This window comes from Stylophora pistillata, chromosome 1, assembly GCF_964205215.1.
Source record: "Stylophora pistillata chromosome 1, jaStyPist1.2, whole genome shotgun sequence".
NCBI classification, from domain to species: domain Eukaryota; kingdom Metazoa; phylum Cnidaria; class Anthozoa; order Scleractinia; family Pocilloporidae; genus Stylophora; species Stylophora pistillata.
This window is the reverse complement of record NC_142519.1, coordinates 22,722,852-22,747,241: the sequence shown is the minus strand read 5'-3', so window position 1 is coordinate 22,747,241 and position 24,390 is coordinate 22,722,852. Positions and strand designations below refer to the sequence as shown.

The window sequence follows — 24,390 nt, the reverse complement described above, 5'->3', positions numbered from 1 at the left end:
ATGTGTCCATTCCTTCGAAGACTCAGAATGTATCAAACGCACGGCATTTTGTTTCACAGGAGAAGAAGACCGCCAGAAACCTAAAGTAAGTCTCTAAGCTTTTCAGATTTGGGTGATAAGAGGATCTACAATTGTAATTAATTGACAACGTGTTCAGCGTCCAGGTGGACTTCTAGTCACGCAAAACGGAAAGTCAAAACGAGGATTACTACATCTATTTTTCAGTCCTTACCCATCACCTAACCAGGTAAGAATTCTCAAAATAACGTAAATTCAAACACGATGAACTACTGTTTACCTATTTTGCCAAAACATCTTTCAGACTCACTCGGTAACACTTAAAATGTCAAGGGGCTCCCCATGTAAACTCTGTATTCTTATATCCATATTTTTGGTTGTTGTTTTTTTGCAAGGCTCCTGTGCTTTTCCTGAGTTTAACAACCATTCTAACCACTTAATGAAGACAGCTCTCCTTTAATAAGGAATTCCACCCGTTCATTTTCTGATTACTAACGGGGTGTACAGGTGTATAATTAAATTGTTTTCGTTCCCTGTAATTGTGTAACAGACACCATGTGTTCTTTTAAGACAACGTGCCGAAAGAATTGCCATTCTGAGCATGCTCCGTCCAGCATTCTCTGCACAAAAACCTATTCTTCTCAGCTGTTGCACAAAAGCAGGTACTTGAGCTTTCCGCACTACCGTCCTGTTCAGCGAGAAATCTTTCATCTCATCCTTTCCAATTTTCTTGCGTGATGTTCGCTTCGCATAGACCTCGAGTTTTTCGTTCGCGTCTCGGGTGTTGCATCTGCGGCGCTAAGTCTTCGAGCTCAAGATTCACGTCTTCGTCAAAATATGAGTTGTTGTTTAGCGGTTGCTTTCAATTGAATGAAAAGAGGCAAGGAGAGATTTGCAATGCCTGTGTACTTCTGGTCAAACGGTGGAAGAAACTTCCCTCAGGCAGTTCGAAGAATTGGAAGCATGTAAGTTGAGAAAATATTTCGTCTTTGTGATGTGTTTCAGGAAGAGCGCAAACCGCAAATCAAATGTCATTTGCCCTTATTGTCATTTTTTGGCTCAACTTTTTTTTTTTTTTTTTTTCATAACAGGTCGTAGATAGTAAAGCAACAGTGAAAAGAACTATGAAGCCAAGAAGAAGTTCGAGGAATTCTATGACAGTGGAAAACGGAAACGAAGTAACTTCCACAATGAATGGCACTAGAGCAACAAGTGGTCGTAGCGCGAGTTGCGGTGGACAAGAAACTCGAGGTTAGTAATGGTCTTCATTGTCTATTAGGAAGACGTAAAATGGTAAAAACAATTTTTTCTCACCTGGTCCTCGATGACAGTCACCTTACGTTTGTCGAAGACCCCAACTGAATTGTGTGTTCATTTGACATCACAGAAATCATCTGTTGTTATTTACAATTTCTAAGTTTTCTTTCAAGGAAACGAAGTCGATCAATAACTGAATGAATTAAATCATAACCATTACAGAAACTTTTAGTGGTTTGATACTTGAAATGGAAGAATAACCATAGCGACAAAGACGAAAAACTTAACCTAAGGGTCACAATTTCAGAGGAAACGTTTTTAAACGAACAGCAAATTTATTAAACTTTTAGTGGCGAAAATTGACGATGATATAATTACTTTGATACTCTGCTGTCTTGCTCATGGGAGTGCAAGAAAATATTATCTCTGAATGCAATGTAAATGAAAATGCACGATTTTTGCGTTTCTAGAATTTCCTAAACCTTAATCGTATCACTGAGCTTCCCACGTCAATCTGTTGAGCCCCTATCTCCTTGCCGGACCGTTAGTTTATTTATTTTCTTTTCATCAAGGATGGGGAGTTGGGGGGGGGGGGGTCCTATATTTTATTAACCAAGCCTAAGGGCCATACTGGGAGAGTGTTAGTATTAACTAAGAATGTTACAAAAAGTAAGATGGTAAACTTTGAGCTTGGTCTTCAAATCTTTCTCGACATTGGAATCAAACCTCAGACCTTACAATTTTGCACTCCCGTACTTTCTCTACAAAGAAGTGGATGGTCAGCAATGCCATTATGTGTGTTTTTTTTTTTTTTTTTGCCAAAACATCCTGCAATCTGCAAGGATCTATTAGCTTGTCTATCATATCTTATAAAGTCAGGATGAGTTATAAATCAGGGAATTTTTATCCATAGCACATTTTGTAAACATGCCCTCTGCAAAACAAGCTTGCAAATTTGTCAGATTAATGCAAGAAGAAGAAGCAGGGTCACTCTGAAAAGAACCATTTAATTAAAAACTGTCTTTTTGGCTGGTACCTTTTGTTTGGAACTCTTTGTCTACAAGGAGGAGGCTGGAAGTGTGATAGTAGTTTCTTTAGCTTTCATAGGTGGCAAATCATAGCAGCAATTATAATTATATCTGCCATTTATTTGCAGATAATGATGAAATTGAAACAGATAGTGGGGAGATGTCACCCACCTTGATCTGTGGCTCACCCAGTCCTAGTCCTAGTGATGTGTCAGATGATTTGTCGTCAGGTTCAATGACCACCTCTTCACAACCAGTACGCCAAGTGTCAACAGCTTCACAAACATCTTTTCTGTTCCCATCCCTTACCTCTTCAGCAAATGATAAGCTACCATTCATTGACCTGTCAATGTGGCGGCGTGAAGAAATCTGTTGTGGCACGATATTCAGAGGGCCTCACGGTGAGGTCCTTGTAGACCCTAAACTTCTGAACCCTGTGTGCACGTGCTCCTGTAGTGCTAGGCCCCCTGTACATGTTGCTGAAACGAATAGTGTCAAGTAGAAACTATATAGTGCTGTAGACTGAAAAGTCTGTGTAGAGAATTGCTTCCAATTCTGTTTGTGACAGAGGCCTTTAGCACATGTACAGATGACATAGCAAATGTGGTCTAATTTTATTTTAAGACAATTGAATGCAAGGTATGCCATAGTTCCTAAGTCCTAAAAACTTAGAGCTGAAATTAAAAATCTTTTGTGACATCATAACAAATTGCATTTTTGAAGGTAAGACTAGAATTAACTTGTATCGTCATAGCCTTAAAATGAGTCCAGTGCTATCATTATTTCCAAAGCTTGAGAATTATTATCTTATGGTTCATGCATGAAATATTCTAGACCGCTTTTTTTCATTACTAATTTTACGTCAATCTGGGTATTGTTGGAATTTTTATGTTCATTGATTTGTTAGTTTTCTTTTTTGTTATTTTGATATTTTGTCTAAATATTTGTATATCGTTAGAACTTTTGCATTGGAAGGTTTTTTACATTTTTGTTTGCTTACCTTCTTCAGCAGTCTCATTCTTTTTTTATGACTGCTTACAGAGCAAAACTGAATCGCCCTATTTTCCTAGTATAATAACTGTTATCTGGTGTACTTAAAGTAGTGTTTCATTCTTAAGGAAATTGCTATGTGAAAAACTTTAATGGACTGGACTTTACGCACATACTCACAGAGGATGCAAACATACGTTGACTGTTCTGTGTCTGCTTCTGAAATTAAACCCATTTACCTCCAAGATCTGATTGTCAATTTCTCCTCTCTAGCAACAGAGCCCAGTACTACATATTATCTTATAAATTAGTCACAAGAATTTGTTGTTAGATAAGATAATAATGTGTGCCTGTTACTTTTGAGTATTCTCAATACCTGTTTGCTAGATAAGTATGAATATGCTAGGGAGAGGTTATATGTTAATCACTTTGAGAGTTGCACAGTTTTAAAAAAAACATGATTACTTATCTAAGGTTTAGGCATAGGTTGATGAAGTGAACTGCTTTTCACTTTGCATGTCAGTAGTCTGTTGATCAGAGATGTCAAGGTGAATGCAGTTCATTATTCATTGCCCCTGGCAAGCTCTTTCACATGTTGCTATAATCATCAAAGTATAGTATAGTTTCACAGAGAGAGCCAACCAAATCCAGTTTAGATTGCCTGATTGTACTTATACATGCATGTACCCGACAGTTTTCTTTGTGCTGTGCCTTAGCCCTTTCATGTCAAGGATCTATATACCAACTTTTAGGACTTCGCATGTATTACGTATACTTTTAGATGTAAGTATTTTGTATTTAATCAAAGATATTCCCAAGAATGTAATTCCAATGTATTCCAAATTGGAACATCTAGTTAGCTGAAAAAATTCATGTTAGGACGTTCAGGTGGTGAAAGGGTTAAATAAGCCATCAAAATCATTGGACATATTCCAAATATCAATAATTTAAAAGTTAAATTATCAACAAAGTTGCTAAAAATCCATTCTTAACAGAAATTGAGTACTCCTACCTGGAGATAATTCTTAATCATCGATTGTTATTATTTGCACTTGCTATCAATATCCACTTTTTTTTATATTGAAACTCATTTGTTGTAGCAGTTGTTGTGGTATAATTGTGGAAGTTTGCTGCAAAGTACATAGTTAAACAGTCAGGTTAGATTTTTAATAGTGTACATAGTGCTGTGACCTGCATTCATGTTAATAGTCATGGAGTGGGCTTCTTAGGATTATTGAAGGTAATTTTTAAATTGGAGGATAAATCTTTCCATAATAACTAGGAAGTAAAAATGACAGAAATTGAAGAACATTTCCAGACTTTGAAAAAACCAGTAGGTGCAGATCATCTTCCAAATCCCTTTGTTATCACTACTGACAGTGTATCAGTATCAGCGATAATGCCTCAGACAGACTTGGCAATTGTGATACAGGGCACGACACTAACGGTAGCCCACTAGCCACAGACTAGTAGAAATTTGGTTTTGGCTAGTGGTTTTCGATTTCCACTAGCCAGTTTGGCTATTAAACAGACTGAAATTGTTGTAACTTCTAAAAACATCTAAGATGTCAGTAGCCACTTGGCTAGTAAGTTGAAAAGTTAGTGTCGAGCCTGAGTGATATGTATTCGTTATTACTTTCGCAGTGGTGTATTTGAAAGGGTACATAAGGAGAAAGCCATTCTTTGTTTAGTATAGTTAAAAATTAGTTGTATTAAGACTGTGAGCTACCCCTCTTTCAAACATTTTTTTGGGCAGCTCTTTTCCATTTCCTTTTCTTATGCTTTTTTACTCTAATTTACAGTGAAACTGAGTTTATCTTAATGGATGGCCTAAGCTAGAAAAGAAGAACTACTTGTAGAAAAGAAGTAAAAAGTGTTCAGTGTCCTCATTGGTCTATACCTTTCAGATTAGTTTGTTTTGCAACATCTACTTAGCATAATATAATCCTAAGGTTGCTCAAAAATATGTTTTAGTACTTTTTCTATATGTCATATATATAATTGTAGCAACCTGTAATGAAGTGTGATATTTATTAATTTACAGGTAGATCTAGAAAATAACAGAGAATTATGAAACACATTTGGAGCATATTGTTCCACATTAAACTAGTTTGTAGTTGGTAGAAATTTATAGGTTATGATTTGATCCAGAGGTAGCATTTTAATATAAGGGTTTTGTAGAGACAGTGTAATCAAGTTTGCTAATGAAGTAAGTTATTTTTTAATGATACTGATATAAAAGTAGTTGCACAGCTTTCTGTGTTCTTGTCGATTTTCACCTTGCTCCTAAGACATGAAATATTATCTAGACCTTCCATTTTCCTAATTTTACCATAAAACTGCTTAAAGGGATCTGATGGAGTTGTGGGAAGATAAGAATTATTTTGTCTCTCTCAACTACTTAAATAGATGACTAACTGAATTTTTAACAAGGGTGGGAACGGGATACAAGCCCACTCAATAGGGGCACTCCAGTGGAGATAAATATAATATATGGAGAAGTCAACCCTACCCAATCTCGAAAATTGATGGTTAACCCGATAACTTTTCAACTGGGCTGTAATGAGGACGGGGGCCCAATAAATGGAGGTGATAAAAGAAGAAAGAGGTCAAGCCCTTCCCCTAATCCTCCCCCCTGACAAAATGAAATAAATTTTTTTCTGCACTGGTCCTGTCTTTGGTGGTGAAAGCATCACACCACCACAGCTTCCAAGAAGAAACGTACCAGAACTTAGCAACATAAAAGTTAGCTTGAAATGTACGCCGGGAAAAATACTGCCTTCACTTCAACTTTGAAAAGCTTGGTCCGTCAGTGACAACGAGGCTCTTAAGAGGCCTGTGGTGACATTTGAATTAAAGACGGTGTTCATTTTCTATGAAACCGCTGCATTACTTCTTCGATCGCCTTACAAATTTAATTTGGACGATTGGAAAGAGATCAATGACTGAAGCAGCTCAAGATTTTTCAATAACCGTGTTATTTAATGCCCCGTCTTCGACGCAGCTAGTAATCACTTCGGTTCGCAAAGTCCTGAATTTTTTTCTCGATTCTTGAAAATTTCTCGAAACTTCAGACAAAAGAGACCAAAGCCTCGTGGAAACATCTTTGAATTCCTGTAATTACAATTTAAAGACCAGATGAGCGACATTGAAAGTTGAACTTTTCAAGTCTGGAAGAGACGAAGAAAGAACAGTTTGTTTCTTGATGCCATCGGTGTAGAACCTGTAGAGGTGTATATGATCTGTTCCTAGTAAAGTGGAATTTTATTATATTCTTTTTTTCTCATCGCTTTTCACTGTAAAATCAAGTTGATCATTGAAAGAGCCCTACTCTCCAACAATGAATCGCGGAAAGACGACTGGGTTAGGCAAATCAAAGTATCTGCAGAAAAGACACTTCCGTGACACAGTTGCTACACTAAATGCCCGTCCATGCAGAGGAATGATTCCTTTTTCGGTGGTGGTAATTCACCAGTTCTGTGGTTTAACGGCAAGTCGTGACTTCTAGAATTACAGTGCAGAGGTTTAATAGCTTGAAGCTGCAGTGCCTTACACCCACAGAAGAGTTTAATGAATGCGTTTTTGTATTCCTTATGATAATACCAGTATATTAAAGGATTTACGCACGAATTGAGAAACGCAATTACATTCCACCATTTGTGCAGCGAACTTGTTACATCCGTGATTCCGAAGGGGTACAAAGTGTAACTGACTTGGGCTGGGAGCCAGCTTAGAGTGAAGACTGCGGCTGTCAGTGCGCATAGTTGTAGAACAGTTTTCTGTCCGGCTCGTCTGCCTGCACTTTTCTGCCCAGCAGTAGGAGAGTTTGGTAGTCGAAATTTAATGTGAGCAAAACTCAGCCATGTTATAACGCACGGCACTATAAAGTTCGCGAAGCCGTAAATTGCTATTAACGCTTGCGCGCCCTCTTGACCGTAAGGAGCTTCGACAGACACACATTTATTTCCGAGGAGTCTTTTCTCGAACATTTTGTGAATTTGTAGCGCACAGCTTAGTATCCATGACCCCACCACGTAGATGGTACGGCGCCTTCGGCCGAAGTGTGCCATGTACTTTACCGGCTTCAGCACACAGCACCAGCGCTCTATGGCAAGGCACGTGACGAGTAAAATGGACACTTTGGCGATTGTAAACAGGAGATACCTGTTGGCTAATAGTGTGCAGAACATGTGTCCACCAATTCCATAAGGAATCGGAAACAAGGATTGTCTGCTCACGTAGCCTGGTGTTGCAACCAAGGAAAGTGCTGTGGGAGAAGTAAGACATTTGTCAGCTATGTTCGATATTACAATATGCAGGTAATTATTATCTCAGTTCTCCAGCTCCTAATAACTCCACCTATAGCGTAGGTAACTTAGGGTTTCATTGCCCCCCCCCCCCCTCGCGGCCCCCCTCCCTCCCAAATAATACTAAAAAAAAACTACCCAGTCTTAGAAAATCACTTTAAAAATTGTACCTAGATGGTATTCCGTTATTATGCCCATTTTATTTTGTTCTTTGCCAGAGCATTTCTAGTAACCAAGCTTAAGTTGTAATTTTGTAATCCTTCTTGAGGTAGGTCGGAGTCCAGGGCGAAACCGTCATAGTTGGGATGAACTTTTGGGGCGCTCTTGCCATGGGTCCAAACTTCTATAAATCCTTTATGTCAATGAGGTCAGTTCCTTGTTGAATTATGAAAGTGTACTCAGTGCCTGCGAAGACTTGCGGCGAATATAGGAGGGGCCCCCTACCTTTCCGTTCCGCGATCAAAATCTAACTGCAGATGCTGTGCCTCAAGAGGAAGCTCCTCCATTTTATTCTATTCTTGCTTTTCTTGAGGTAACTGCTAATAATGTTGCTTATATCTATCCTGTGCCACCAGCCAATTGATGTTTTGCAGTCCTACGTCATTTGGATAGAGAGAGAAACAGACTTATTTTTGCATCATACGAAGCTGAAAGATGCCTCACCTGTGAGCAAATCCGTGATGGCCAAATTAAACAGCAGGAAGTTGTACGGCTTCTGCATCATGGAAGGTTTTTTCAACAGCACAACACAAAACATGAAATTGAGCGCGAAAGCTAAGACAGCGATTATGCTGAAAGTCACCTCCAGAAAAGTTCCTGATTGGCTGGTTTCAATGTACGGTCCTGATTGGTTGGACAGAACATTAGGCTGTGTTGGTGTGCTTCTGTTTTCAAACAACTTCATTGCCAACGCAGTGTATTCTGCCAGGCTCACCGCTCTGTGAAGTAAGTACAGCAATTTGTATGAGGAAATTATCGCATTTGAAACTTAAACACATCGTACACTTAAAAATTTGGGCCTTTCATTCAGATTAACAATTATGCTAATTTTCCGATATCATCTATTTCAAATTTATTTGTGCAAAATGGTTATATTTAAAACGTTACCTTTCCATCTATATTGAGTTCTTTTTAATGCAATTCTGGGTTATTCGCATTCGAATGATATTTAACGTCATATCTTGCGGAGAGTTCATCGATTTTTCTGTTTTTGCAGCACTCGGTTTTGAAAAGTTTTCCGCACTAAAATATTCAGTTGAATTCTGATCACCGACTTATTTCATTGTTGTTGACATTTATCCACATGTGTTCAATTCATTTTGTTTGAAAACATAATTTCCTCTTTAATGTTAGAATTGCCTATTTATAAAATCCTCCTAGAAAAACATCCTTGAATCCGGTGTCGTAATCATGTCAAAGACAATTAGGAAACCGTTTTGGAGCACTTACTTTATCAGAGAAAATGGCATCTTAATTTATAACTTTTTTTTTTTTTTAAGTCGCTGTCAAGTTTACTTTCACTACAGAGCGCATCACCGAAAATGAGCCAACATAAATGGTGTCGTTTTGTTCCGACTCTCCAAACATGTGTATTCTACCACAAGGGGTGTGTTTATTTTTCTTTCACTCCCTTGGTAGTGTAAGTAGATTTTTATGCTTTCAGTTTTACTTCAAGAACAATGTATAGTCGGACCACAGCAGTAGTAAAAGGCACCGTGTTTTGAAAACTAGCTGATATAGTACCATCGCGGCTTCAAGTTGGGTTTAATTCCAGTTACTTGCACTTAATGTACATCAGGGCTGTATGAATTTATATCATGTTCGTAGTGGACTAATGATTTGTTTCTTTTGACCATTGACCAAACACTTCGGTACCAGTAATAATGATATACAATTTCTTTAAGAACAAAAACCCTTTCGTACTTTTGATTTAATTAGAGTCTTTTGAGGGGCGACAGTTATTTTCGAGACAGTTTGTAGAATTTCTGAAATGAATAATCTCTTCATGTTCGATATAATGTTCAAGTTTAGCTGTCTTTCACGAAGAGGAGGCAGAAACTAAACATTGAAAGTTAGCCATTCCCTCTGATAGCATCAGTTATCTGATATAGTTTAAGTCTGTAGGTTCTGAATTTGTCATTGTTTGGCTTGAAATTTCGCCGGAAAAGACTCTGCCATGAATAAATTGGTGATTCAATAGAAATTCGAGTTAATCACAAGATGATTAATGAGGAGAACATTTGTGAAACATAGAGATGCCCCCTTAAAAAAAGCTTTGAAAATAGTGCTAATGACTAGCACATGAAGTAACACGAACAATGCAGGCGGAAAATGCCGGTTGAAAACATACAGATTAGATGACAATGTTAAATCCAACGGCTTCTTTCATGGGAAAATCGATTTTATTACATGAATGCATGCATTGTGCAATCTACTCAAACTCAGGTGACGACCAAAATTTCCGATTATTTCGGTCAAATATTGCAAACCGTCACCATTCACAGCTCCGACTTCAATCTTTAACTTTTACACAAGATTAATAAATCTTGTTATTTTTGTTCCTTTTTGCTTCTATGTGTTTGTCCTGTAAATAGTAGAAATTGAATGAAAACGATCGTTGTACAAGCACAATAATTTAAAGCTACCAATTCATGCCTTGGGGATGAAACTTAATGACCTACAGTGAGTTCGTGAGAAATAAAGGCGCTTTTAATTTTCTATTTTACGGGATCCCTTGCTACTCAAGGATCAAAACAACACAGTTAATACATCAACAAAAGAACAAAAAAAAGCTAGTACTGTACTATATTTAGGTCTTAACCCAACATCGTAAAGGTTATGAAATTGCTGTTGCATAATTTATATGACAGGTTTTTCGAGCAGAAACGTCACTTTCACAAAGAACTGAAGTGAAATATACTGACCACTATAGAACGATGTCAGATTACGAAGTTAGTCAGTTTGAATACCTCTACCCCTTTACATCATCCAAAGTGGGAAAAAGCAATTCTATGGGAAAACAGAAAACCGAGTTTGTGTTCCAGTTCAGTTTTATACTTTGATCGATGCCTGATGTGCAAAGCAGTTTGGACTGAGCTACCGGTTTTGGAAAAACTATTAACGGAATATTTAGAGTAGGACATAGTTACCAATCCCGTACTGTAAGTTACGATATTCTAAACGTTTTTTCTTTAAGACGAAAGTGGCTTAATCCTACCCAAATTTAGTACCCAAACTTGACCCTCCGTTGTTTCTTTTACGTGACTTCTTGCTCACTAACAGAAGCACTTTATTGACCAACGTAAAATTTAGGAGACTCAAATGATTTTGCACGATATTCGCTTAAATGGAAGGCGGGAACTCTTGAGTGCTGTTACCTTTCATATGTAGATTTAAAGCGAGTTTATTAGCAGCGAAAAGCCAAGTCAAAAGGACTTAAGTTTTTATCATAGTGGCGTTTTCCGGTGATTGATAACTTTTTGTCCTTTTGCATTAAAAATGTTTATCTTAGAAATAATCCTGTTTTTAAACTTACAGGCACTATTGATTGAATTTTAAGGAAACGAAATAAAGCACTGATGCTAGGGAACAAAAAATAATAATAATGAAAAGTTCATCTAAGAACACTTAGGGCGTGCTTTTATATTAACGACATGGAGGAGAAAACGAGAGAAGGTGAATTTCGTTAGGGTCTTAAAAGAGCAAGATTTTCTTAGTGGAATAGAACTGAGAGGATTTCAACCAGCCTAAACCTTCTTTTGTTTCAGTAAGAACATAAATGCTGTTCTAACACCATTGTAACCAGCTTACTCTCATTAACACGTAAGAAATTGTCTTGAAGCGACTCTTTGGGTGGAACACAAGGGGTATCTTAGCGGAATACTGATTGTTTGAATTACAGTGTCGAAGATTGGATTTTGAGTGACAGATTAAATGACTTTTCCACTGAAATATTGAATTTTTCACGCACCTTTTAAAGTTCTAGCGTGAACGTTTGTGTACTTTGTTACCTTATACTCTTCCTCTCAATCAGGTTAAAAAACGCCTCTAATATCGGATGGCATTTCAATTTGTTAACCAACAGAAATTCAATTTTGTGATGATTCATAAAAGCGCAAACGTGATCTCTAGCTTAGTTATCTCCGTTTTGAGGAGTTCGAGAGTTAACCTCAAATTTTCAAGCTTCGTCTTACTACCTTGTGTAACTCTTTCGTGAGACGATTGAGAGTTTTTTATTTTTAGATTTACCGTAAGTATTATAAAGTCTGAAACGATTTACGCAGTAGAACAACTGAATACGTATCATTCGCAGTAACTTACGTTATTATAGGAAATTAACAACGCACGTTGACAACGCGCAGAAAATTTACGTTACACTAAATAAACGCGAATTTTTCAAAAATTAGGTTTACATGCATTAATTTAACACGAATGTTTTGATAAGCATCTTGCTTTAGTTACTGCGATTTTCATAATTCTGCAAACTGGCACTTTATATTTCTGAACGCCAAAGACAAGTCCACAGATGTTTCTAAGTTTTTGCTAAGGCCGTAAATTTGGTTTTGAAGCTTAACTAGACCGTATCAATTCAAAAGATCTTTCAAAGCCTCCGTGAAATCACTAAGAACTGCTCACTCCTTTGATTGACGGAAAGCAAACCGCAGTTTGTTGCAGTAACACAAACTTCCAGCACTTACAAAATCTCAACATACACATGTCTCATGGAGAAAAAGAAGCATTTACAGTAGTTAGCTTTTAGGAAATAAAGGTGCTTTAAAATAACAATGTTGTAAAATAGCGTGCATTAAATTTACATCGACATTAATCAAGATACATTAGATTAACGCGAATTTTGTAAAATCGCGTTAATAAAGTGCATTATTAATTTCCTATAACAAGGTAAGTTGTTCTGTGACTTGCATACTAAGACTTCTAATGGAAAGCCGAGCGACGGAAACTGCTTATATGCAAACACAATACTCAATGTTGCCCTGAAATATAGTCACGTATTTGTCTTAAAACAAGTAAAAACATATTGATAATTCGTAAACTGAGTTTTTACGTCTAGCATACGTGATCGTAACAGGAACTTCACCAACCAATGTATAAACAAAGACTTAATATAGTTAATTCCGTATGTCACTGAGTTGGTAATTTATACTTTCTTTATCACGGGAACCACAAGTCAACTAACACGTTTCTCTTATTTATTCCTTTGTCATCATGATTATCTGTCTTCGAAAAGAGAGATTATGGACAATGCAGTCTCTTCAGAGCTTATTACTTCCTTGGAAACTGGTAGCTTAGAAACAGATTTTCATAGGAATCAGGGAAGTAAAAAAGAAATTATTAACGCAGAAAAATCTTCCACATATCGGTGAAAAATTTTCATATTGCATTTATAAAGAATAAATTTGATGCTTATAAGTATCTTAAAGTGTTCAGGAAGTTTTAGAAGAAAACTATTGTTTTTCAGTAAACAATCTGCATGTTAACACGACGAAAAAACTTCTTTCTTCTAGTACCAAACATAAATGTCTCCCCTATCACCTGATGAAATCAGTATGGTGAGACCGGCGGATTCGAGAAATCAAGTTATGAGTTTAGCCAAGTATTAAAGCAATTTTCACTTGTGAGTTAAATTAAAACCAGGACTGCACTGTTTTTGCTTGACTTTAACTTGTAATTAGTCATAGAAAAGTCGCGATACGCTCTCAACCAATCAGATGCAGGGCTAAAACCAACCGCAGCTTTTTCAGTTGGCTTTTCCCGCGCCTCGGGTAGATTACACGTTTGTGATCTGTGTTTGGTTAGCCTTGGTCTTACGACACGTTGTCCCTAAGCACTTCTAAGTTTAGCAGTTCGTAACACTTCAGGCTATTGAATTTTTCATATCTATTTACACTAGCTAGGCTGTGCGATCTTGAAGAAAAATCTAGAAACTGAGTACTGTCTGTCTGTTAACGAATACCCTGAAGCGCTGTTTTTGTTTTCTTTCAAGACGTATCGTCATCGACCGACGTTGTTCAAGATAGTTTCAGTTTTGCAGTAAGAAAGTATACTTGGAAGTGCTTGCATCATAGCTTTAGAAGGAAAAAAAGGTATGTGGGTTATCTTTGGTTTAGATATATCAACAAAGTTGAAATGGTAAATTGGCCACCGTAACGTTTACAAAAGCTGACGTTTCGAGCGTTAGCCCTTCGCTCCGACGAAGGGCTAACGCTCGAAATGTCAGCTTTTGTAATCGTTACGGTGGCCAATTTACCATTTCAACTTTGTTGATATATCCAAATTATTTCGTTACTCCCACCGACGCAGCCCCAAACAGTTTCTTTCGAAACTATCAGCCTTTATCTTTGGTTTAGTTTCGTTCATTCAAAATCATTGCGTTGTGTGTTTTCTCTTTGATGATATCATCCGCAAAAATTTCAAGAGAAGTATAATTCTGAAACCATACGTACATGAAGTATATCTCTGCACCATAACTTGTAAATTAAAGTTTATATAACACTTACTACGGTTTTGGGTAAAACAACCTTTCAAATAGAATCGCACACGTTTTGAACATTTTCGTGCAACAAAACATTCTTTTCCTAAATATGCTGGATCTGGCCGCGAGGCTCTGTCCTTAGGTAACACGGAGAGGAAAGCAAAATTATGCAATAAATTATAATTTTTAAGGCATAAAATCTTTAAAGGACTCAGGGCACTAACTGTTGTCTTGGTTTCATTGCCCATTAAGAGTCTTGTTTAGTACAACATATTTCTACTTCGAGAGATCTATCCTCGCCTAATGGTCGGTTATAAGGATAAATAGGGCTATTAATGTTTAATATCACCTCTTTATCAGTCGAGTTGCAAAAGTGGTTGAGTTTCTTTCCTGCTAAGCAGGTTGTAAATCTTCGGTGCCACTATTCCGCTGTAGTTATTATTTAGTATTTTTTTAAGATATTCAAATACAGTGTTTAAGGTGCAAATTTGAACATGAATAAGTAGAATGTTTGTTGAATATTTCCTTCTATCGTGACATTAGTGTTTTCACAGAATTGTTTAGCTTTTGTGCAAAGCCTAAGGGTAAACAATAACGAAATTTCCTCATTTGACAGTACAAACTCAGCAGACCTTTTGTGTTTCTATCGGCATTTGCATTTTGTTCCAAATCCACAATTTGGCTCTCCAAAGAGTAATAAATCAGTTACGGTATCAGAAAAGAAAAGATTTGCTCTTGGCGCAAGCAGGTGACTGCAAAGAGTAAGTGAGGCGGAAGAATTATTTCCATGACTGTTGACATCACTCAGTTTTATTAGTTAAGGTTAGCTGAGTTGCCTTATTGATCCTGATTTGAACATTTGAAAGTTTTCCTGCGATACGAAGATTGAAGAAATCACAACGCAGTTGGCGTAAAGTAGGGTTTCGGTAATGTCATAACTGTCGCTTGAGCGTAAATGAAGATACAGTAGGACACACTAACAAACGGAAACAAATTACGACATGAAATAAATGTCGATTAAGAAATCGCCTTACAAGAATCTTAAAGACCACAGTGACACGAACCGCTGCATACAAAGAAAGTTGTGGTGTATCAGTTAGGTCGGGATGAGGAATAACTGGTTCATTTGCTACACTGAATGTAGATCTAATATACTATGTTTCCTTTTGATCTTTCTTTCGTTCTATTTTTTATCAATCGAAAATAAAATTGTACGAAGGAAGAAAAATGGCTACGTGAACATAAAAGATTTCGCAAAATTTGGCTTTGTAATAGGAAATGAGAAATATTATTTACACAGTAATGACAAATATGCCTATTTATGTTCATTAGGAAGGCGACGTCGTTAACGTTAACGTCAATACTAACTGATCAAAACCCACTCCCGTGTATTTAATTTAATTGTTCCTCTCTATAATCACATGCAAAAATCAGCAAGAAACGAAGAAGTCACGAAGTATCCTCATATTTCAGTTTTTAAGAAACAAAACCTATAATATCAATTGGAGGCGTTCAATTGATGACTACAGGTAGACTAAACTTTTTTTCATCTCCATTTTGTTTTTCTTTGTACTTTTGGTTTTTGCTTCCTACAAGAAAGTCATGGACTTTCCTAATCTTTTAGTTTGCGCTGGGTGTTTTTAAAACAAAGTCTGTAACAGAAATTAAAAGAGTTGATTCGACGGCTACAAATGAGCTAAACTTTCGTTTTTCTTTTGTAATCTTTATCTTGTTTTTCTATTTTCTTTCGGATTTTTTGCTGCGTTCGAAATTAGCATTAGTAAAGCCGGGTAAATACGAAGCTGTTCTTCTCAATGCAACACCTAGTGACATACGACATTCTCTTAATAGGAAAAAAAAATTGATTCGAACATTCAAGAGTATATTTTAATATTTCAATAATTTATTCTTTGTCATCTCTGGGCTACTTGTAATGTTTCTTATTTGAATTCAGTAACCTCCATGTATAACCATTGAAATTAAGACCTTAATTTCCAAAGAATTTTACATGCTGCAAATATCATTCTAGAGTTACTTTATTTCACCTTAGACCCCAGAAATGGACACGCGCATAGGTGATAGACACATTATACCATCGGTTACTTTATTTCATCTTAGACCCCAGAAATGGACATGCGCATAGGGGATGTAAGTAATTATGGACTTTTGCTCGCCTTTTGATTTTGGAACAGGACTTGTCGTCTCATGGGTCACGTACAGTCCAAGAAAGTAGGTAACGTGAATGTTAAAGTGGGCAATTTCTCAGATTTATACGGTTTTGTTTCGATCAAATGTAATTGGGTGTATTCAATCGATCAACAAAAAGTCAAATATAACTAAAGCAAAACACGAGTATAGTGACGATCAATTTGCGTTCAGTTTTCATGACAAGAAAAATGACCGCGTCAGAATAAGGAAAAACGCACAGACTATTAGCCTGGAACTATGTAAGAAAGAGAGACAATGGAATTTTACTAATAAGTAAGAAACTAACGAGATTGGTTCTGGTTGAAGCAAAGTTTGACACGGATTTCAATTAAACAACTATGAAAAATTAGCTGAAATACTTCAAAGTTGATCAAACAGCCTGATTTGCATCTTAAGTGCCACCTACAATGGGCCTAAGATTTTTTCATCTCATCAAGAGGTTTACGGTGTTTTACCGGAGTCATAAACTGAAGAGTTTAATTCTGTCACAATGATATTCATGTAATTAATGATAGATGGCGCTTTTAATATGTTTTTGATGTTAATATAGACGGATGTCGCAACTTGATTTCCTTTAGCTGCCTGTTATTTTTCGTCTTTAGACACAGCATTTTGTCCGTCGATTGTATAGGTCCATGTGAAGTGTCTTTAATTTCCTCGGCGGTATTATTCTGAATCCATAGATGAAAACTATTTGTGCAAACACTCATTTAACAGAAAGCATTATTGCATTATACGTTAGATAACGATGTTTGTTCGAAATAACGAGGCCGTGGACGAAGTTGAGATTACCGGCGTTGGCAAAGAGGGAAGAAATATAAGGTAACAACAGCAGGCTGTGACTTTAGCATACAATTTACGGTTTTTTATAGCGTCTTTTATTTTACTGTTTTTTTCTTTTTTTTTTAGTGCAGAATATGATTTGAGAAATCATTTGAAGTTGTGAACTATATATAACAGTTTAGGCGTACAACAGAGTTCGAATTGGATAAAATAGATTCAATCAGTTGGTGCTATTTAGTTTTCATAAGTAGATTGAACGATCTCCCGACAAACTCTAAGATCAAGCACATTTATTGTTTTTAACCTATTCGGGCAATCATCTAAGATTCGGTTCGGCCATATCTTAACTTCTATTGCCGATGTTTGTTGAATTTTGATCATTTTAGATTTTTTTTTTCTTTTCTCATTTTTTCTAGCGAACAGCAATGTAATAGGTTGAGTCATATTCACTCTGAAATTGTATTTTACTAACGAACCTTCCACCTTTAATGACATTTTAATCCGCTTGTAGATTTTTTTTCTTATTTCGATTTCTAAGGGACAAATGGAATATTTAGAACGTTATTTAATAATATTGTAAATCTTAGAATTACAACAATATTTTATTTTCCTAATATTACCACGAAGGCTTAATTACACTTTTGATACGTATTTCCTTCCATTAAACTTCCCATTTACTTGATTTCCAATTCCTTTTAGCATTTTTGTCATCATTATGTTTTTTTGTACACTTGCCTTCTAATTTCTCTTTCATAATTCGAAACTCATCTATTTTCCTTAAATAGCATTAGACCCAAAAAGTCAGGGGATTATGCCGTCTTGTTGGCTTTAAATTCATTTTATGTTGTCAAAAATATCAACGTTCTTGCTGTCATCGTTTTCAACTACCTATGACACGTTATGTTAAATTCATGATAGGCGACAGCTAAGATGTGTCATTGCGTTCGTTAGCCTGGTGTTTCACACCTTTCAATCAAAGGCTAGATTTTCAGAGCGAATAATTCATTTTCCGATCTGTTTTTGAAATTCTAACCTTTTAGGTGACGGTGGTGCAATTGGAAATCTAGCCGTGTCCGCTTACTGATTACAAAGCACTGAGCAAGGTAACCGCTAAAAGAGAATAGTTTTTAGGCTGGTCACAAGCACATCGGGGCAGATTTGGCTCAAAAAAGTGATCTTGTTGAGAACGTAATTGCAATTTATGATTAACGGTACTCTCTGCTATGTGGCTTTAAATTTACGCGTAAAGTGCAGGAAGAAAAATTTTATATTCAATTTTAATAATCTGTTGAGCAATTTGTTTGGAGAAAGTCTTATTAATTCTTTGTATTGCTTTCGTTCCTCCTGTCTACAGTGGAGAAATTTCAAGTGGACAAACTCGATGCAGCTCAATCTGGAAAAAAAACTTTGTCTTTAGAATTGACGTCTACATTCAAATTTAGATTCGTTATCATTTTTTTTTAAATTTAGCTTTCAGTTAATGAAACTTGAATCTCTTTTTTTTTTTTTTCAACCATAACTCAAGTCATACGACGGATTATATCTTCAACTTTTTCTTCGTTCAAAGAAAGAAGCCAAGAACAACCGCGGGACATTATTAGCCAAATGTAATCAGAGATTATTTTAATTTCGATGCTTCCTCAGTTTGGTGCTCTTTTTTATGACATGCAACAGAAAAGAGTTTTATGGCGGAACTTGTCCCACATCTTTTTAATAGCGAAGAAACCATGACAGACGTTACTAACAGTTACAATGTATATATGAAGCTCATATTTTTAACTGCGGTATTTGACACGTATGATGCACGATCCTCGCAGTAGAGAACGCTATTTATGCAATAGCGAAAATCTGACCTGAAAAAAATCAGGCCTGTACGGGACTCGAACCACTGACCTCTGCAATAGTAGTGCAGCGCTCTACCAATTGAGCTAACAAGCCAACTGGGAGCAGGCCGTTAAGTTGATTCGTAATAAACCCGTGATGATAAATCAGATACAATGTATATATGAAGTTCATATATTTTGAACTGCGGTATTAGATACGTATGATGTACGATCCTCGCAGTAGAGAGTATGCAATGGCGAAAATCACTAATTACTAACAGTGTCACGTTGAGTGAATTAAAGAAATACATATCGTATATTCACTGGCTTTTTTTCTCGCAGCTGACGCAGTATGGAGAACACCACGTCAAAGCCTCTATCAAGCATGGACCAAGCCTTTTGCGTAACATTTTGGGTGATCGCCGTTGTTTCATTTGTTCTAAACTTGTTGTTCGCCGTTGTACTTGCGAGGAAACCTTCCATGCTAAAAAGGCCTCATAATATTCTACTGTTCAGTTTGGCCGTTGTTGATATGCTAACTGGTGAGTTTACGGCAATTCTCTTGTCTTTAGCGGTTATGGTTCTCTAAACAATCTTTATGCAACATTTTTGGAGAGATCACTCTTTGTGATTACTTTGGTTTTAATTTTAAGTCTGTAAGCCAACAATTAAATTACTTTTATATATTTTAACTAAGAGGTCGTGTGCTATTTATCTCTTTCAGGTGTCTTTCTCGTAGCTACTCCCGGGTATGCCATCCCCACATCGAAATACCCAGTCCCTCTTGGATTACGCGGTAAGATTTTTTGCCGCCTGCTCGCCAACAGATATCTCCTGTTTGCATTGGGAAAAGTTTCCATCCTCCTCGTGGCCTGCCTCGCCTTTGAACGATGGTATTGTGTGTTAAGGCCATTCAAATACAAGCATCAATTTAAAAGAAAGCGTACCATCGTTTATGTTTTCATCGCGTTTATGATCACTTGCATTCTATCCATGAATAAGTTGTTCGAAACGAGCTTAGATGGTAGCAAGTGTGTCACTGATAAAGCTCCGTTTGGAATTGACGGTACTCGGGCGTTTGTCATCGTCTACAGTTTTGTGGCATTTTACATACCCTGTTTGTTAACATGGCTCACATTTGGCCATATTAAGCTAAATCTCCCCTCATCCCCTGGGGAAAGCGCTGAGAACGTAAACAAACGAAGGCGATTGGACATGTTACTGCGCATGTGCGCTGTAACCGCAGCAGCCATGACAGTGTGTGGTTTTCCTTCGCAGACCAATTACATTCTAAGCTTTTTTGGCCTTACAGAAGTTAAAAGCCCGCTGCATAAGGCGTTTAATGTTCTGGTGTTTGTTAATTCATGCATGAATCCGTTGATATACTGCCTTACCAACAAGGATTACAGGAGAGAGTTCAAAAAGCTTCTTGGATGCCACAGAGGTAACGAAATATCTCCAGAAACCGACCACGGCACCACTCTGGCCTGAGTTCAAGCGGTTTTTTTTTCCGTTTCTTTCATGGCAGAGAGAGAAAAACTTACTTTAACGTCCTCCTCCCGTGTGAGGCAGATACGGAAAGGGAGAGGTCATATTCTTAGACAAGAGACAGCTCACGTTCCCTTGTCCGGGCTAGCTCCACTCATTTTCAAGCTACAGTACCTGCCACGTACTCTTGTAAAGATTTTTATCTTGCAGTAAGTCCATAAAAAAAAAAAAAACAGTTCGCCAGCTTATCCGCAAAGCAACGGAAAGGTAGAAGCGCTGTTAACTCAGCTAAAAATGTTATGAGGAAGTCAAGAAAAGCCAGAACAGACCCATATCTCGCTCTCTTAGAATACAGAAACATGCCCAGTCAAGGATTGGGCACCAGTCCAGTGCAGCGGTTGATGTCAAAGCGCACAGGAGCACAACTACCCATCATTCCTAAGCTTCTCAGGCCAGTTGTCCAGCCCAAGATCCATCAGAAGCTTCTCGCCAAGAAAGAACGACAAGTCCTTGCTTACAATAGTAAGTTCAAAACCTGCTTTAGTGGCTGAAGAAGGCGTTGAGCAATCGGATCAACAGTTGATATCCTTACCCGAACACGCACAGACCGGTCATGAGCTCTCCGCGCCGTGTTTGTGGACAACCGGTGGTCAAGTAGATGCGACCATGGAGCATGCAATGGCATTTCGGCAACCGGAGCCACTTGTTCAGCCTAGTGGGTTACCTGTGCAAGGCCCAACAACGCGATCAGGCAGAGTTGTTAAGAAGCCAGCTTATTTAAGGGATTATGTTACTGGGATGTAACCAGCGTCGAAGCTTTCTACGCTTCACAAACTTTGAACAGTTGAACTCACTTACATTGTCTGTTAGTTCGTTATTTGTTTATCCTGTTTCTCTTTATTTTATTTTATTTTTTATTTTATTTTATAAGGCAAAGGATGTAACAATAGGCATTGTTTAGTAGTAACCTCGTTTGAGTGTTCAAACTTAAGGGACGGACGTTTGTAATAACGAGGCAGTTGGTGTAACACTTGATGGGAGACATTACAATCAAGATATCATCATGAATGGTTAATACACCCGTCAGGCCGTCAAGTGCGTGGTTAAGCCTTCGTTGGAACTCCTCGGGGGCCGAACAAAGACCAAAGGGTAGGCGACGCCAGCAAAATCTTCCAAAGGGAGAATTGAACGTTGTTAAGCGTGAACTGTCATCGTCAAGTTCAATGTGCCAGAAACCGTTCTTTGCGTCCACAGTGGAGAACACTTTAGCCCTGGTAAGCTCAGGTAGAATATCGTCAACTGTCGGGGTTGGGTAGTGGCTCCTCCTAAGGACTTTGTTGAGGTCCTTAGTGTCCAGGCAAACACGAATCTGTCCATTAGGTTTTTGCACGATAACGAGGCTCGGAACCTAAAGGGTAGGCTCTATGACTTTTTCTATGATATCAAGACTCTGCAACCGTTCCAACTCTCGTTTCAGTGCTCCCTTGAGCGCGACAGGTACTCTTCTGGGAGGATGGACCACTGGCTTAGCATTTTCTTCAATTTCCATCTTGTACCGCCCCTTCAATTTTCCAGTGCCTTGAAACACATCTGGGTACTCCTTTTTAAACTTCTTCCATAGAAAGGGGGCCCTGATTATAGCGCTTAACCCCAGTGTTGACGGTCATAACAGTTTGGTGTTGCACCCTGACCAAATCCATCTGCTACATCGTTGATTTCCTAAAATCGGTGTTGACTGATCATCGTCTACAACAACAAATTCGATCTGATACGTTTTGGAATTCTTGGGGTTAGATACTGCTACAGCACACGTTCCAAGAGGTTTCATAATTGTGTTGTTGTACATCGTGAGTAATTTCCGCATGGGAAACAGTTGGACTTCAGTTCTAAGGAACTTTGCGGGAATCAAATTGCATGTCGCGCCACTATCCAGTTGAAACTTAACTGGTGTGTTTCCGAAGTTAATTGTAGCAAACAATTTTATAGCATATTCCAGATCGCTTGCTACATGAACCCTAACTACTTAACTTTCATCCACCGAGTGGAGCGTGAGGCAGTATTCGTAGAGCTCGCTTTCACTTTCTGATTCGACGACGTTCGCTCTCGTTTTAGAAAGGCATTGAGAACTGAAATGATTCATTCTTCCGCAAGCCGAACACCTCTTCCCGAATGCTGGGCAACTTTTCTTGGCAGCCCGATGTTTTCCACCACAAAATTTTCATCTTAGTACTTCTTTAGGACTGGAATCTCTCGTGTTCCGATCGTCATTTTCGCGCCTCTTGCTAGCAGACTTGTCATGGCTTTTGTTAGCTGACACCTTGCTGCGCTTCGTTTGGTCCTTTAATGAGTTTACTGCTTCGCCCTCTTCCAAAGTTTTAGTACGCGTTTTCGACATCTCGGCTGCTCTACAAATGCTGAGGCATCTTTGTAAATCAAGATCTGGGATCTTAAGCAGTTCTTCTCGATCGAAGCTGCCGGTCCTGGATTCCACAAATGATCAGATCTCTCACCAACGAATCTTTAAGATCACCCAAGTTACACGTCGTCGCCAACAGCTTCAAATCTGTAACGAACTTTTCTTGTGATTCACCCGGGTCCTGAGTGCGGAGAAAACCTTGAACCGTTCCACACTTTCATTCTTTCTGGGATTACAATGCCCGTCGAACGCTTCTAACACCTGCGTTAAGGTTCTTTCCGACGCGAGAATTTCGAAGGCCATCGTGTCATAAATTTCTCTTCCTTGACTGCCGATTGAATACAGAAATAACTTTACTTTCGTCGCTTCGCCTCTGCCGTTCATTGTCAGATCCATCTTTTCCAACTGTCAGCCAAGTTTGTCGCATCAAAGTCTAGCTGAGCTGGAGGTTTAAGCTGTGCAATCCTGTCAGTCGCTCCCGCATTTGCACTTGCCTGTTGTCCGTCCGTCTGCATTGTAGGTTTCTATCGAACAGTTTCGGTCTATTCCGCTCTCACTCCTTACACCATGTTTAGTTACGAAAGAATCGTTTTAATGTGTCCCATCAAGTGTTACACCATCTGCCTCGCTATTACAAACGTCCGTCCCTTAAGTTCGAACACTCAAACGAGGCTACTACTAAACAAAATGCATTGCACAATGCATATTGTTACACTGACTTTCCACGCTGTAGAGGTAAAAAAAAAATAATAAATTTCTCCAAAAATTTTGCCTTTTTTTCCTGTCCCAGAGTGGATATACTGACTCGATAATCCTGCGTCCAAATAAAGCAAGTTGTTTGGTAATTTATGTCAATATGATAAAATGTATGTATGGATATAACCTGTGGTAACAGGTGTTACCTGTAAATCTTTTCAGACAAAACCACTGATCATTGGTCGCAATTGACTTTTAGGTATCGTGGGTAAACCAAATAGACCTCTTTTCTTAAATTTTTTTTAGATATTAACTCTTTCAGACTTGTGGATACAATTTCGGAACTTAATCTAAGAGATAATGGACAACACATTTTTGATGAATCAGCGGAAATATCTCGATGCTGATCTGGCCAGCATGTTCTGACCATGTTTTAGTCAGTCCCAATAAATGACAATGATGATAAAGATAAAAAACAAAAAAATATCTGGCCCATGCAAAATGAGCTATTAACACTACTAAGTTTACCAATATTGTAACTACACATAAACATTGAAACAAAGAACACACAGTGTAAGGTCAAATTAAACTTCAGTTCTCTTTTTGTACGAGATTTCCTCTCTTTTGTGTCAGCTAGTTACCAGTTCTTGTAAAGGAGTTCATAAGGGCTGAAGAGATCTGTAAAATGGCAAGCTTGCAGTTTTAGTACGATCAAGAGAGGATGGTCTCTTGGTAAAGTGCATCTAAAGAGTACTGTTGCACGAATTGCAAAATTAACTCTCAAAGGTCACAGTTATATTTTAAGAATTCTTATCAATCATGAGTCAAAATAATTGTCTTTTTGATTCATCGACTTCGCCTGTTCCATCACGGACTCTTACTTTCA

At 37.8% G+C, this 24,390-nt stretch overlaps 3 protein-coding genes and 1 non-coding gene across 12 annotated transcripts; 2 read left to right on the top strand and 2 right to left on the bottom strand.

The window, feature by feature from the left end:
• LOC111326414 (uncharacterized) lies at positions 1-5,548 on the top strand. The gene is made up of 4 exons (XM_088744731.1): positions 1-85; positions 158-247; positions 1,110-1,269; positions 2,432-5,548. The coding sequence occupies exons 3-4, from the start codon at positions 1,143-1,145 to the stop codon at positions 2,803-2,805; spliced, it is 501 nt and encodes a 166-aa protein (XP_088600857.1). The 5' UTR covers positions 1-85; positions 158-247; positions 1,110-1,142; the 3' UTR covers positions 2,806-5,548.
• Positions 5,311-17,576, bottom strand: LOC111326412 (allatostatin-A receptor). The gene is made up of 4 exons (XM_022930401.2): positions 17,558-17,576; positions 10,818-10,941; positions 8,264-8,538; positions 5,311-7,560 (listed from the first exon to the last, which is right to left on the bottom strand). The coding sequence occupies exons 1-4, from the start codon at positions 17,574-17,576 to the stop codon at positions 6,707-6,709; spliced, it is 1,272 nt and encodes a 423-aa protein (XP_022786136.2). The 3' UTR covers positions 5,311-6,706.
• On the top strand, positions 8,425-24,112 carry LOC111326413 (galanin receptor 2a). 9 transcript variants are annotated; one of them, XM_088744708.1, is made up of 6 exons: positions 12,580-13,232; positions 13,602-13,701; positions 17,041-17,120; positions 18,122-18,184; positions 19,247-19,446; positions 19,629-24,112. In XM_088744708.1, exons 5-6 carry the CDS (start codon positions 19,257-19,259, stop codon positions 20,393-20,395), a joined length of 957 nt encoding a protein of 318 aa, XP_088600834.1. In that variant the 5' UTR covers positions 12,580-13,232; positions 13,602-13,701; positions 17,041-17,120; positions 18,122-18,184; positions 19,247-19,256; the 3' UTR covers positions 20,396-24,112. The 9 variants fall into 9 exon arrangements, with proteins under 9 accessions (XP_088600855.1, XP_088600851.1, XP_022786144.2 ...); XM_088744700.1 differs by lacking the exons at positions 12,580-13,232; positions 13,602-13,701 and adding exons at positions 15,324-15,619; positions 16,209-16,319; XM_022930403.2 differs by lacking the exons at positions 12,580-13,232; positions 13,602-13,701 and adding exons at positions 15,324-15,619; positions 16,209-16,323.
• On the bottom strand, positions 18,947-19,019 carry Trnas-acu (transfer RNA serine (anticodon ACU)). Its single transcript has one exon. It is a non-coding gene; the product is annotated as a tRNA-Ser (tRNA).
• Positions 24,113-24,390: the final 278 nt, after the last annotated feature.

Coding starts and splice junctions, on each gene's coding strand:
- LOC111326412 (XM_022930401.2), bottom strand. Junction 8,539..10,817: donor AGTTTGGGTACTAAATTTGG/GTAGGATTAAGC, acceptor CTTACTTCACAG/AGCGGTGAGCCTGGCAGAAT. Junction 7,561..8,263: donor CATCACGGATTTGCTCACAG/GTGAGGCATCTT, acceptor CTTCTCCCACAG/CACTTTCCTTGGTTGCAACA.
- LOC111326414 (XM_088744731.1), top strand. CDS start 1,143: ATGAAGCCAAGAAGAAGTTCGAGGAATTCTATGACAGTGGAAAACGGA. Junction 1,270..2,431: donor CGGTGGACAAGAAACTCGAG/GTTAGTAATGGT, acceptor ATTTATTTGCAG/ATAATGATGAAATTGAAACA.
- LOC111326413 (XM_088744729.1), top strand. CDS start 19,257: ATGGAGAACACCACGTCAAAGCCTCTATCAAGCATGGACCAAGCCTTT. Junction 19,447..19,628: donor CGTTGTTGATATGCTAACTG/GTGAGTTTACGG, acceptor TATCTCTTTCAG/GTGTCTTTCTCGTAGCTACT.